Source organism: Panthera tigris, chromosome C1 (assembly GCF_018350195.1).
Source record: "Panthera tigris isolate Pti1 chromosome C1, P.tigris_Pti1_mat1.1, whole genome shotgun sequence".
In the NCBI taxonomy this organism is placed as follows: Eukaryota; Metazoa; Chordata; class Mammalia; order Carnivora; family Felidae; genus Panthera; species Panthera tigris.
In genome coordinates, this window is record NC_056667.1 from 180,532,377 (window position 1) to 180,546,504 (window position 14,128).

The window sequence follows — 14,128 nt, forward strand, 5'->3', positions numbered from 1 at the left end:
GTTGCCTTTTTTTGTTGATGGTTTCCTTCTCTATGCAAAAGCCTTTTATCGTCCCAATAATTGATGTTTGCTTTTGTTCCCCTTGCCTCAGGAGACCTATCTAGAAAATATTGCTAAAACCACTGTGAAGGAGATTACTGCCTATGTTTTCTTCTAGGCATTTTATTATTTTTGGGTCCCACATTTTGGTCTTGAATCCATTTTGGATTTATTTTGTGTATGGTGTAAGAAAATGGCCCAGTTTGATTCTTTTACATGTAGCTGTCCAGCTTTTTCTCAGCATCATTTTTTGAAGAGATTGTCTTTTCCCCATTATCTATTCTTGCTTCCTTCATTGTAGATTAATTGGTCATATAAGTGTAGATTTATTTCTGGGTTCTCTCTTTCTGTTCCATTGATCCATTTGTCTTTGTGCCAGTACCATACCCTTTTGATTACTGTGGCTTTGTAGTATATTTTACAATCTGGAATTTTATACATTCAGCTTTGTTCTTTTTTCTCAAGATTGCTTTGGCTATTCAAGGTGTTTTGTGGTTCCATACAAATTTTGGCATTCTGTGATAAATGTTGTTGGTATTTTGATAGGGATTGCGTTAAATCTATAGATGGCTTTGGGTAGTAGGACATTTTAACTATTCTTCCAAACCATGAGCACGGACTGTCTTCCCATTTGTGTCATTTTCAATTTCTTTGGTCAAAATTTATTCCTAGGTATTTTGCTCAAAAGATTTTTTTTCTTAGTGCTTTCAGAACTACCTTCAGAGCCTATGAGAAAAAATAAGTTATTTCACCTGTCAAAAAACATGTGTTATTGATGTATTTCTCACTTCTTCACCATACTTCTCTGCGGGATGACTTTTGACATTTACAGTAACAACAACAAAATCATACATACTTTCAGAGAGAACCATCACCATTGATACTTAAACTCGTGTCACTGTATTAATTTAATAAAGGCCATTCCCGAAAAATTCTTTTTCTTCTAAGTTTTTATTTAAATTCTAGTTTAACATATAGTGTAATACTGGTTTCAGGAGTAAAATTTAGTGATTTAGGAGCAGAATTTAGTGAGCACCCAGTGCTCATCATAACAAATGCCCTCCTTAATACCCATCACCCGGTTTGTCCATCCCCTGCCTACCTCCCTTTCAGCAACCCTCAGTTTGTTCTCTATCATTAAGAGTCTCATGGTTTGCTTCCCTCTTTTTCCCATACTATATGTTCATCTGTTTTGTTTCTTAAATTCCACTTGTGAATGAAATCATATGGTATTTGTCTTTCTCTGACTTATTTTGCTTAGCATAATATACTCGAGCTCCGTGTCGTCACAAATAGCAAGATTTCATTCTTTTTGATGACTAATATTCTGTTGTGCATACATACCACATCTTCTTTATCCATTCATCAGTCGATGGACACTTGGGCTCTTTCCATAGCTTGGCTATTGTTGATAGTGCTGCTATAAACACATAGCAGAAAATTCTGAAAGGATTTTGTCAGTTACTCTAGAACTAGATTGCCTCCCCATTTTAGGTGACTGTTTTAAAGGGGTTATAATGTACATTGTGCTGTTCATTTCTTTAACATTTTTTTAAAAGTTTACTTAGCACACGTGTGCACACGCAAGCAGGGCAGGGGGAGAGAGAAGGAGAGAATCCCAAGCAGGCTCCCTACTGTCAGCACAAAGCCTAACGTGGGGCTCGATTTCAGGAACCATGAGATCATGACCTGAGCCGAAATCGAGTTGGATGCTAAACCAGCTAGCTGAACTACTCAGGCATCCCATTGTGCTGTTTAAAACCTACCTGCATTTCTTTATAACTATAATATACCTACATTATTTTTAGAAAGTCATTAGCCAAGTTTCTAGAATGTTAAGCACTGTTAAACCTAACCAATCTCAAAAAAAAAAAAAAAACCTCTCTGAATAGAAGAGTAAAGAACAAACTATGTTCATAATGATGAAATAGTGTTCTGTTTCAAAATCTAATTGAGTTCCTTTTCCCAGTAACAGCAGCAGCAATGCTTGAGAGGACATGGCATGACAGCCCCACTGTTCACAGCCTCTTTTAAAAAGGTTTCTCAGGTCAAATAAATATATGAGGGAGTTAGTATGGATGCTAGTCTATATTTTGCCCACATTATTGTGGAATCCATCAAGCAGTTTTTTCGTATATAGTTAAATTTAAGGACTCAAGGTGAGTGTATTCATTTCAGCCAAGAATGCATTTTCTTAATGAGAATTTTTCTCCCTAAGTGACTTCCTTATTCTGGAGATCATCCATGTATAAATCCCTTTTGTATTCATTGTAAGCTACCTTAAAAGAGTTTTCATGTAATAGAAAAATGTTCGATTCCAATCAACTCCTAAAATTACAAACAATTGCCCTGTGACTTTGAATTTCGGTCTCATATTTGAAACTCTCTGCCCATACCTAATAGCATATGTGGCAGGGTTTGTTGCAATTGGCTCTACGCTGGTCCCTCACTGTACCTGGTAGAGCTGCTCTGAGGGATGTTTGCCTGTCACTAAGCTGTTCCCAATGTCCCACAAATAGTCCGTGTAAATCCACAGCCCATATTTTATTACACCATCCCAGACTGACCTTTTGAAGTGTGTGAAAATCTGTCTGGTCATTTTCTCATGATGTATTAACAGATGGAAACAATATCTTACATAGCTTAGTTGGCCCATGCTGAAGATAGGTTCCTAGGAAACTTAAGTTTTTATGTGGATGATTTTCATATACTAACCTTTTAGTCTGCAGGTTTCATTTTTAAGTCAAGGTATATATACAATACAAATATGCATGTATTTGTATGTGGATACATACATAGTCAATCCTCATTCTTCCTGGATTCTGTGCAAATTTCATTATTGCTAAAATTTATTCATCACCCTAAAATCAATACTCTGTTTTATGATCATTCACAGGCATGCTCAGAGCCTCAAAAAAATGTGAGTCACCAGACAAACAGGTTCCCAGCTGAGTTTGAGTCTGTCGACATTCTGCTTTTCTATTTCACCTCTTGTAAATAAGTTTCCTTTTAACGGTTTATTTAATGCCAGGTCTTTTGCATTTTGTTATTGGTGGTGGTTGTGGTGTCTCTTTGTTTAAAATGGCCCCTAAGCCTAGTGTCCAGGTGCTATCTAGTGTTCCTAAGTGCAAGAAGGCTGTGATAGGCATTAGGGAGAAAATAACTGGAGACTTTGTTCAGGCATGAGTTATAGTGTTGTTGTTCGTGAGTTCAATGTTAATGAATCAACAGTATATATTAAACAAGCATTTTTAAACAAATGCAAAACAATGCTATGTCTTGATCAGTTAAAAATGTGATCAGAGGATCATTAGAAACTTAACTTTGTATTTCTCCTAGGAGCTATGGTTTCACATTCACTAATTCAGTGTTGGTAGGAACTTTATAAAATGTAATTACTATAAATGAGAATTGACTCTGTGTGTGTGTGTGTGTGTGTGTAAAATAGTGCTCCCCCCCCCCAATATTAGAATATCAAGTACTAACCACAGGCACTGTATCATAAAGAATTTTGGGATGGGATTCTGCAAGTTTCTTGATCTTTCTATTCCAGGAAGCTCCATCCAGAAATAATCCATAAATGAAAACACCTAAATATAAAAGAAGCAGGTTAATACAGCTGTTTAAATGTGCATATTGAATAACTTTTGAATCTGAAATTCCTATTAGTGAAATTCCTATCACCTCTGCAGATGATACTAGGGCAGCACCCTAAGGCTTGTTCTAAAGTAAAAGCAATATTCTGAGTGCTTTGTCTTAACATCCATATTCTAAGAATATATTTTGCCTAGTTAATTCAATAGTAAGATAAGATATGGAGGATAAAACAGAAAAGGAATTTTATTTAAAGAAATTTTTTTTAACGTTTATTTTTGAGAGAGACAAAGCACGAGCAGGGGAGGGGTAGAGAGAGAGGGAGACACAGAATCTGAAATAGGCTTCAGGCTCTGAGCTGTCAGCACAGAACCCGACGCGCGGCTCACACCCATGAACTGTGAGATCATGACCTGAGTCAAAATCAAGAGTCAGAACCTTAACTGACTGAGCCACCCAGGTGTCCCCATCAAATTTATACTGTCAATTGGCCAGTGATTATAATGTTAGAGGCCATGAAATCTGCAAGAAAAGCTCTTACCGTAATTGTAGGGATCCAGTGGCTTCTAGGCAGCACCTGAGCAAAATACTCTTGCACAGACCTCTAATATCAGGAAAGTTAATTTTCTCCTTTCCTTCTAGGATTTATTCTCATTCCCAGACCTCTCCTTAGTATGTATGAGAGAACACATGGAGAGGAGTTCCCTCTAAAATGTAATGTTGTACACTAACGAAAGAGCACAAATGAGGAAATCACTGAAACTCCGATCAGTTGTCAGACCGTCCTTTTGGTGTAAAACCTCAGGATTTGAATATAGGTATATACACATGGAAACACTCATTATAATGGTTGCACAGATGGCAAGGAAGCAACGTGGCACCTAGAGAGACTGAGGTCTTTGTTCCTAATTTTTGTGTGTGACCTTGAGCAATTCATTTAACTTTAGACCTGTTTAGTCATCTGAGAACAACTGCAAAACATTTGTAAAATAATGCCTACTTTAACACCTCTACAAGGTAGACAGAGTCAAATCAGTTAATGTTGGTGAAAGCACTTTGTAAAATAGTATATAAAAGTCCACTTGGACCGTGTTGTCCAACAGGACTTTTTGTAATGATAGAAGTATTCTCTGTGTTTCCAATATGGTAGCCACTGACTATTAAACACCTGAAACATGGCTAATGTGACTGAGGGACTGAATTTTCATTTTAATTACAGTTTATTTTTAAAGCCACATGTGGATAATCCAGTGATGGCTATTGGGGTGGGGGGAGACTTTTTCCTCTCTAGGTTTTAACTGATGGAAAGAATGGTTGGAATAAAAGGTCAGTTTTATTAACTGACACAGCACTTGTCCAGTAACATTTCAAGTTTTACTTGGTACACCTGAATTGCAAAATGCATCTTGAGCCTGGAGTAACATGGAGAGTAGACCTGCCTGAGGGAGAGACAGATCAGTCTGCAAGCCTATCCTATATATTCATCTTTCCAGCCAGATCTAAGTCCTGCAGCACAACCACAATACTAGATGGGAATAGCAGGGCTTGGGTGGCTCAGTTGGTTAAGCTTCAACTTCAGCTCAGGTCATGATCTTGCGGTTCATGAGTTCGAGCCCCACATAGGTCTCGGCTGACAGCTCAGAGCCTGGATCCTGCTTCGGATTCTATATCTCCCTCTCTCTCTGCCTGTCCCCTGCTCACACTCTCAAAAATAAACATTTAAAAAAAGAGAAATGAATGATTAAGCTAAATAAATACTCAGTTTAAAAAAAAATACTAGGTGGGAATAGGGAAATAGAGGAGACTAAAAAACAGGTCCAAGACCTGTTTTAACACCCTGCCCCACTGACATGTAAGCATAGCCCAGGAATTCTCTGGTTTTAACCAATTAGATTATCTGTTCCTCGATTGGGAAACAAAGATAATGTCAGAGCAAAAGAGTTCATTTCAACACCTAAGAAAAGTGGTAATAAGGATAAAGTTTTCTCCAACCCAGTAACAATTTTATAGGAAATGTGATGGGGATATTCAAACGCATTTTTATTTCTCACAGCCAATACAGGCCGCATGGAAGACACAAGATCTGAAAGGATAGATGGGTATTAACTGGGTCCTGATTCAGAGCCGTTCCTACCCTGTGAGTCACACCTTTTGCCATCCATGAGATGTGGTCATCATAGAGTCAGGTCTGGCTTCTTCAGCCCTTCTCTTCAGGATTATCTGCCTCCCTTCCTGCTATGTAATGCCCTTCGCTGGTGAGTCCCCCATTAGGACTAGTAATTCAAAGAAGAGGAACCTTAGCAAGTACAGCTGGAAAGTAAGATTCCAAATCTATGTGGATTTACAGTGGCTTTGTGGCCACTTTATGAATCACTTTAAGAGTGCCCTTTTTCATTATGTTTAATTTAATCATAGGTAAATAGGCTCACTTCTTTGTGAGCCCCAGAATGCAGGGACGGGCGCACACTTAAGTGTGTATAAAAAAGACAGGCTGGTGGAGTGGTAAAGATAAAGAAACTGGGAAAACATTAGCCCAAGCTTTTCTCAAATGGGCTCTGGGATCCTCCCATGAGCATCCCATGGGAAAGTTGTTCCCTGGGAAAAGTCTAGTGCTCCAAATCATTCCATGGAATCTTATTTTTGTTTTGGTAATTAGGTTGGGAGGAAAAAGCCAGGAATGACAAAAAGGCTAAATTGTGGATATCTGTGTTTATTGGTAAAAATGTATGTGTGTGTGTTTGTGCAAAATAATAAAATGCGTGATTTAGTGAATATCTACTAGCTATTATAAATTAAACCTTGGCTGATACTTTAGTATTCAGTAAAATGGCTTAACTGATGACTATTCTTTACTGCATGATCTTGGACATGAAATAGTCCTTATTTATCTTTAAGTTGTACTTTATGCTTGCTCCACTGTTTTCAAGATAAGTTTGGATTTTAATGTATTTAATAAAAGCAGTTGTGAGTTAAATTAGTAAGTCACAGTAAAAAGAAATACCAACTACCTTGTAAAATGTCTAAGTTCAGTGTATAATGATTGGCAATTCAGTAGTTTGATCTTAAATATTAACTAGTTTATAAACTGCAGGCAATGCTTTTAGAAATTCGATTCTTTAGCTGAGTTCAAAAACCTCTAACTCTGAGGGACACCAATACTGCCTAGCCTTCAATCCAAATGCCATCTTCCCTGCCTTTTATCATAATGATGAGGAGAATTTAGGGGAAAAAAACCCAAAACATTGCATCTGAATTAAATACTTAGGAATCAATCATAGATTCTTCAAGGAGCTTTCCTTGAGAAATGTAATGATGTTTTCAAACTTTTACTTCTACAAAAATATTCAGCAGGCCTTAGAGAAAGCTAGCTAAGCATAAGAGTCAGCCTGCAGTTTGCTTAACTCTGCCCATTGCTAGCTGTGAGACGTTGGGCAAGTTACTTAACTTTCCTGAGCCTTAGTTTTGGCTGAGTATAATGGGGATAATAGCAATATCTATTAATAACCTAGGGTTATTGTGAAGAGCTGGGCAGTTTCTGGCACCTATCAGTGGTACAGAGCAACTCTATACCCTTCCTTTGATTTGCTTTTACCCAGTTTAAACTCCTTTTTCCCCCCTTCCTACTTAGTTTGAACAAAATTATCCTTCACGGTATATTGCTCATCTATATTTTGACTTTTATTAGGGTGCAGGAACTCAAACGTCTCTTTATTGACATCTTTTACAGCATGTAATATAGCGAGCTGTACAGAGAATGTATTTTTTAAAAGGCTTATATAATTAAAGGAACAATAAACTAGGCAGAAGGTTGTTAAATACTCTTCAGGCATTTAATATGCCCATTCTGTGTGTGTTAGGAATAAAAATATGTGAAGGATTAAGTCCTTAGAAACTCTAATTTTTAGAGGAGAAAAAGCTAGCAAAGAAGCATGAATGTGTCCAGTGAGAAAAGGAAAATCAGGAGAAACAAAGGGAGAAGGATGTCTCTTAGAAAGAGAAAGTTGTCAACTGGTAAGGACTGTTAGGAGTTTAAGATGAAGACTGATTTCATTTCATGGGATATGTCAATATGGAAGTCATTACTAACTCTGAAAAGATCATCGGTTGATTGGAGGAGATGAAAGGTAGGTGGAAAAAAGGAAGTGAGAATCCGGAGAGGGTATGTAAAGACAATTCTTTGGAGAAATTTGCTTTAAAGGGAGTAGAGACATGGGACAGTAACTGAGGGGATGTGGATGTTAAGACACTTGGAATTCTTTGTTGATGTGTTTTTTGTTTTTTTAAGTTTCATTTAAGTAATCTCTACACCCTATGTGGGCCTCAAATTCATGACCCCGAGATCAAGAGTTGCGCGCTCTGCTCTTCCAACTGGTGTCCCTGTTGATTTGTTTTTAAGATGACAGATTGTGAAGAATGTTGCAAGTTCATATGAATTTCTTTTCCTCAACTCTTTGAGAGTAAGTTACATACACAATGGTTAAAATGTTAATAGCTGAGCAAAGTAAGCAAGAATGTTAAGCCGTTGTTCAGTACCTAGATATAAACCAACTCATTCTGTCACTGCACTTACCATCTTCTGGAGCATGCTTATACTCTTTGTCTTCCATCACTTCATAGTCAAACCCAAGAAGATCAATGGGGATGGTGTGTTTCCTGGCATAGTTCTGCTGGGCACCAGTCAGGAAGGCTTGTGTGAAGAAGAAGCCAGAAAGCCAGAAGACTGGAGGAGGGCCAACCTCATACCATTGCTACAGTGTCAAAGCACAAGTGTTCTCAGGCTAGAGCCTTTCAACTTCAAATACAACACTGCTTAATAAAATTTACTCCCCAATGCTCCCTCTTATTATCTTTTAGGTAGATCAATAAATGAGCTAACACTTTGAGGAATAAAAAGCTATACTGTCAAGGTTTTAAAAAGACACTTATTCAGTGTTTGTTCTGACTTCAATTTCATATCCATTGCACCAGCTAGAGGATCACAGTGTGAGTAAAGGCAGAAGTAAATGTCTTTATACATGGTCAGTGATTCCTTCCAAAAACTCCATACAATAACGAATATCTAGTATATGTTGCACATATAACATGTTACATAGTTGAATAGAAGAGATCCATATAACACCTGGTAATGTTTTTTCCACTTTTCCTCTCTAGTCATTAGTGTCTAGCAGATTATTCCTTTGGATGTTTTCCCACCTACTTTACCAAAATACAATGAAATCCAACACATGGAAACACATTATTATACAAGGAAATTCCAAAAGAAACAGGGTATAAGCTAATTGAGTACTGACTTTAACTAAACAGTAAGTTATAGAAGTCTAATGAATTTCAAGAACTTTTCCTCATTAGAGTCCAACGTAGATCCTTCATCTTTCAAGAACAATCTTAATGTTTTAGTATCAACTCTAGTATAACAGAAGACCTGTGTTATGGAAGGGAAATTTAGCCATTTTACCCCTGCAGAAATTTCCTCATAGGCAGTTTTTGATGCATTATGTACAGCATCTAGGACATTAATCAATACTTCTAGTGAACATAATTGTTAATAAGAAGATAGTGAAGCACCAATATTACCAGATAATTAGGAGGCAGTCTTCTGCCCACTCAACATTTCCAAGGCAGTTAGCCATTAAGACTATTACTGTCTTGGGCTGAACCAGCAGTCTAGTGATTTCATGACCTGGAAGAATGCTGGACAAGGAAGAGATCAGGCTTCTTGCTAGTAGCTTCTCTGGCTTTCAAAGGTGCTCTGTTCTAGAAATCTATTTTAATGCTTAGTATTTAATGGAAAAATAAACATAGCCAGTTGTTTTCCCTCTTCAAGTGTCACTGATTTGAATGTCTAAGCTAATTGAGCATGAACACCTACTCGCAGAGATTCTACTTCCAACATTAGTATCTTGACAGTGAATGGAACAGTTACATAAATTATATGCAATACTGAGTAACGGTCATTAGTGCCCGAGATGCACAGAAAACTAGAGTCATTAATGCTCCTGGCATCAGGGATCCTGATTGAAGAAAATGAAATCAAAAGAAAACAATGTAGGATCATTTAGATGAACTCACCTGCAAGAATTTTAGTCTCGCAAGGAAGTCATTTACATAGCTCCCAAGTGGTTTAAGGCTTGGGTATGATTTACCCATCCACATTCCTGGAATTTTGACATTCAGAATACTGCTAACCACTTCTTCAAGATCTGTAGACATTACTACAAGCCCCTGAAACACATTTAGCCTTGGTTAAAATGATAGCATTGCTTTTGGACAATCTCTTCTTAAATGCCTTTTTCATAATTTGCCTGTATTTACAATTGTGATTAGTTGAGTCACATAAGCAGAAACTGAGGAATATGTTCTTTTACTGCCAGTAACTCATGCAGTCACTACTGAGTTATTCCTTACGAAAACATTGACAATTTTAACTTTAATCAAATTTTCTCATTGAAGTATAATTGACATATAACCTGGTAACAGTTGACCATTGAACAACATGGGTTGGAACTGTGTGGGTCCTCATGGATTTTTTTCAACAAATGTATTGAAAAACTTTTGGAGATTTGTAACAGTTTGAAAAAACTCACAGATGAACCAATTAGCCTAAAAATACTGAAAAATTTTGGAGAAAGGTGTTGTAAGAATACAGTATATAATACATATAACATACAATTGTAAGTTAATTGACTATACAATGGCTAAGGCTTCTAGTCATCAGTTGGCTATTAGTAGTTAAGTTTTTGAGAAGTCAGGAGTTATGATGATTTTAATATTTGTATATATTGTAAAATGATTATAATAAATCTAAGATGTCCTCATACAGTTTTTTTTCTTGTGATGAGAACTTTTAAGATTCACTCTCAGCAACTTTCAAATTTGCAATACAGTATTAACTGTATTAATAGTCATTATGCTGTACATTGCATCCCTATGACTTTTATTTTATAACTGGAAGTTTGTACCTTTTGACCTCCTTCACTCTTTTGCCCACCCTGGAAAGTTAACACTTAGCAACTCACTAGCTATTAAATCACAGCCTAACTTTGACTTACTTTACTACCCTATTAACTGGACAACTAAGGGGCACCTGGGTGGCTCGGTTGGTTGAGTCAGCGTCCAACTGGCTCAGGTCATGATCTCACAGTTCTTGAGTTCGAGCCCCATGTCGGCGTCTGTGCTGACAGCCTGGAGCCTGGCTTCGGATTCTGTGTCTCCTTCTTTCTCTGCCCCTCCCCTCCTCATGCTGTGTGTTCTCTCCCTCAAAAATAAATAAATGTTAAATGGACAACTAATACATCTCTATCCTGCCTTCTTAAAAGACTAGTGATTAAAATAAAATTAGAAAAATCTTATAAAATGCTTGCAAAAGTTAAAATATCCTGGAGTCCAATTGTGAAGTCTAATTGATCTTATCCCATTTTGTTACTTAAGTAAACTCTATGCCCAATGTGGGGCTTGAACTCACATCCCCGAGATCAAGAGTGGCATGTCCTACCAACTGAGCCAGCCAGGCGCCCCAATCTTATCCCATTTATTTATTTATTTATTTTTTAACGTTTATTCATTTTTGAGAGAGAGAGAGAGACAGAGCATGAATGGGGGGAGGTCAGAGAGAGAGAGGGAGACACAGAATCTGAAACAGGCTCCAGGCTCTGAGCTGTCAGCACAGAGCCCGATGCGGGGCTCGAACTCACGGACCACGAGATCATGACCTGAGCTGACGTTGGACGCCCAACCGACTGAGCCACCCAAGCTCCCCAATCTTATCCCATTTTGAATCACCGATGTACAGATGTTAAAACTTCAAGGCCCTTGAAAATTATTGCCTCATTGATCTTGCAATTGGGCCAGTTGCCATCATCATTTCTCTTTTTTCTATAGGTGATAATTTTACTCCCAACTAACATGGAGAAGATTTTAGAGTATATCTAATGGGTTCAACACCCACATTTCATTTGTCTCCTTCCCAAACCCACTAAAACAACAGTAAAAGGATTTATTTTTTAAGGGCATAAGCCCACAAGTACAAAAAAAAAACAGGGAAAGACAAAAATGACAACACAGTTTTGGGAGCTAGATAGCATATGGACTGTTGGTAAATGATGTAGAAGTCAGGAGAAAACCTGATCTTACATTAGCAAAGGAGAAAACTAAGAATCAACTAGATATTACAGAATACCCAAAACTCTTTGGAGTTGATGGGCCTAAATGAAAGTAAGGAGTTGCAGGTGGTACTAAATGAACAGGGTTATTGAAATCTGGCTTAGAAAACAGATTCCTGGGACTTCTTTCACAAATCTGCACATTGCCTACCTTGAAACAGGTAATGAAATGCTCATTCAATGAAAGGAAAATGAAGAAATCCCTGGAAGGATGCCAGGCTCTGTTGGAGTCACATTACCATCCTGACGTTGGGAATTAAGCGAATGCATGTACATTGAGATGCTGAGATTCCTGAGGCCTCTTTCCCCTTTCCCCCAGAATACTGGAGACCAGGACTTTCTCTCCCAGGTAGGATATAGGAAGAACCAGGTCAAGGAGAAAGACATGATACGGAATGCTTCTTAGCCAAACGGCGCAGTTAGATTAAACTACAGCCAGCCTGGTAGACTCCTCTTTCAATAATAACTCACATTCAAGCACTTTTCTTCTCCCATGCTACTATTAGAACCAAACTCAGCTGGACTAGTTCAGTAGCATAATTGGTCTCTGCCTGCATTCTTGTTCCCCTGCAGTCCTTCCTGCAGTGGTCAGAGTGAACTTTTAAAAATGTAAAACAGATCATTTCACTTCATTGCGTAAAGCCCTCTGAAGACCTCTCCTTACTTTTACACTTTAGAATAAAATTCATGATCTTAACCATGGCCAACAAGGCCATCATGAATCTGTAGCTTCCTCTCTCTGTCCTACCATTTTCCTCAAGCTCTTTCCACGAGCCTACCCTACTGTGTTCCCAGACCATGCCAAGCTTGTTCTCATGGCCTTTGCACTTGTTATATCCTCTGCCCAAATGTTCTGTGGTTTGCCCTTAAGGTCAGGCCTCTGCTCAAGGGTCAGCTCCCCAGAGGAGCCTGACTCAAAATGACAGAATTTCCCACCCATCACTCTCTATTCTCTTATCCTTTATGGTTTCCATGGAACTTACCACTTAATGAAATTATATATTTTTTTTTTTAAATTTTTGTCTCCCTTATAAAAACTTAAGCTCTATGAAGGCAACAGCTTTGTGTTTCTTACTCCTTAACACTTTTTCTTAGCATGTATCCTATCTAGCAAATTATGCTAACATACTCCATACTTGATTACCCAGTCATTAACTGTCCCCCCCAGAATTCTATCTGTCCTTCAAAGGCAAGGATTTTGCTTCTATCCCCAGAATGAAGGATAGTGCTTGCATAGAATCTCTCCCCAATAAATATTTGCTGAGTAAAATGAATGATCAGTTTATTGCCGTGACTTTTCTTTGGTATATTTCCCCTTACCTTGATTGCCTTTTGAATGTTAATGCACGATTCCCTTATGGTCTGCAACAACTTATTGAAACGCCCCATCTCTTGGACAAGTACAGTGTTCATGCTCTGAGTGTAAGTTGTCGGGTATCTCCTCATTGCAGCCTCAACATCAAAGTTGTTTGGAAGTTTACCCAAGATATCACCAGCAACCTCACTTACTACTTCATCTGATGATTTTGCACCGGCATCTGCTGAACGAGACTGTCAAGAATTCAAATGAAAAGTCAGAAATCCTCATAAAGGTGTAGGAATTGCTGCGTAAGAAAACTCCTAAGGTAAATTTTGTAAGAATGAGTACCACTCTATTCTACCGATGATTCTTCTCCACACAAGATTTATTCAAGTGATGGAAATAGACATGGGGGCAGAGATTCAGGAGAAAACCATTGTTAGGGAGGAGGAAGAAAAGAGCACCGACAGTGCTTACAGGCCAAAGAGGGTCTGGAGGAAGCAAATATGTGGTACATTGTGCTGTCTGGGTTGAGGGGGAGGAGTGGGTGCTGCGGGTAGAGGGAGCAAAAGCATTTAAGTTGGTGGGGTGGTGGAGGGAAAATGGACATTAAAACCCAGAAGAAGGAAGTCTGATCTTGCTTTGAGAAAGCTTGCCACAAAATATATTTGCCAATAACTCTGGTGCCTACTGGTTGCCAAAAGCAGAGATATAGTTTTGTCCTTGAACCAGGAGGGCAAAGAAAATAAGCTCGTCTTCTCTAAGCAGTTGGAAGAGTTATAGAGAAAGGCAGACTTTAGTGTTTCACATTGGAAGGAAGGAAGGGGAATTTCAATTTTTATTTTTTATGTTCATAGTGGCAGGGTGTAAATGAATCTATATTTTCTGGAAAAATCATTTAAATCCTCAGAATAAATGAATGTGTGTGCACACGCACGCACGCTGAGAGAAAACAAGCACAATTAGAATATAAATGAACATATCTCTTATTTTTCCAGCCCTAGGAAATTTTGTGCAGTCCTATGTTCAGATTTGG

The 14,128-nt window shown here is 38.1% G+C and overlaps 1 protein-coding gene across 3 annotated transcripts in view; it reads right to left on the minus strand.

Annotated features, from left to right (window-relative positions):
• DNAH7 (dynein axonemal heavy chain 7) overlaps nt 1-14,128 on the minus strand; it is a 264,436-nt gene that overhangs the window by 1,453 nt on the left and 248,855 nt on the right. For all 3 annotated transcript variants that reach the window (XM_042994954.1, XM_042994955.1, XM_042994953.1), the window contains 4 exons: nt 13,113-13,343; nt 9,703-9,855; nt 8,204-8,381; nt 3,526-3,629 (listed from right to left, as the gene is read on the minus strand). In XM_042994954.1, coding sequence (XP_042850888.1) covers nt 3,526-3,629; nt 8,204-8,381; nt 9,703-9,855; nt 13,113-13,343 — 666 coding nt within the window. The remainder of the gene's footprint in view (nt 1-3,525; nt 3,630-8,203; nt 8,382-9,702; nt 9,856-13,112; nt 13,344-14,128) is intronic.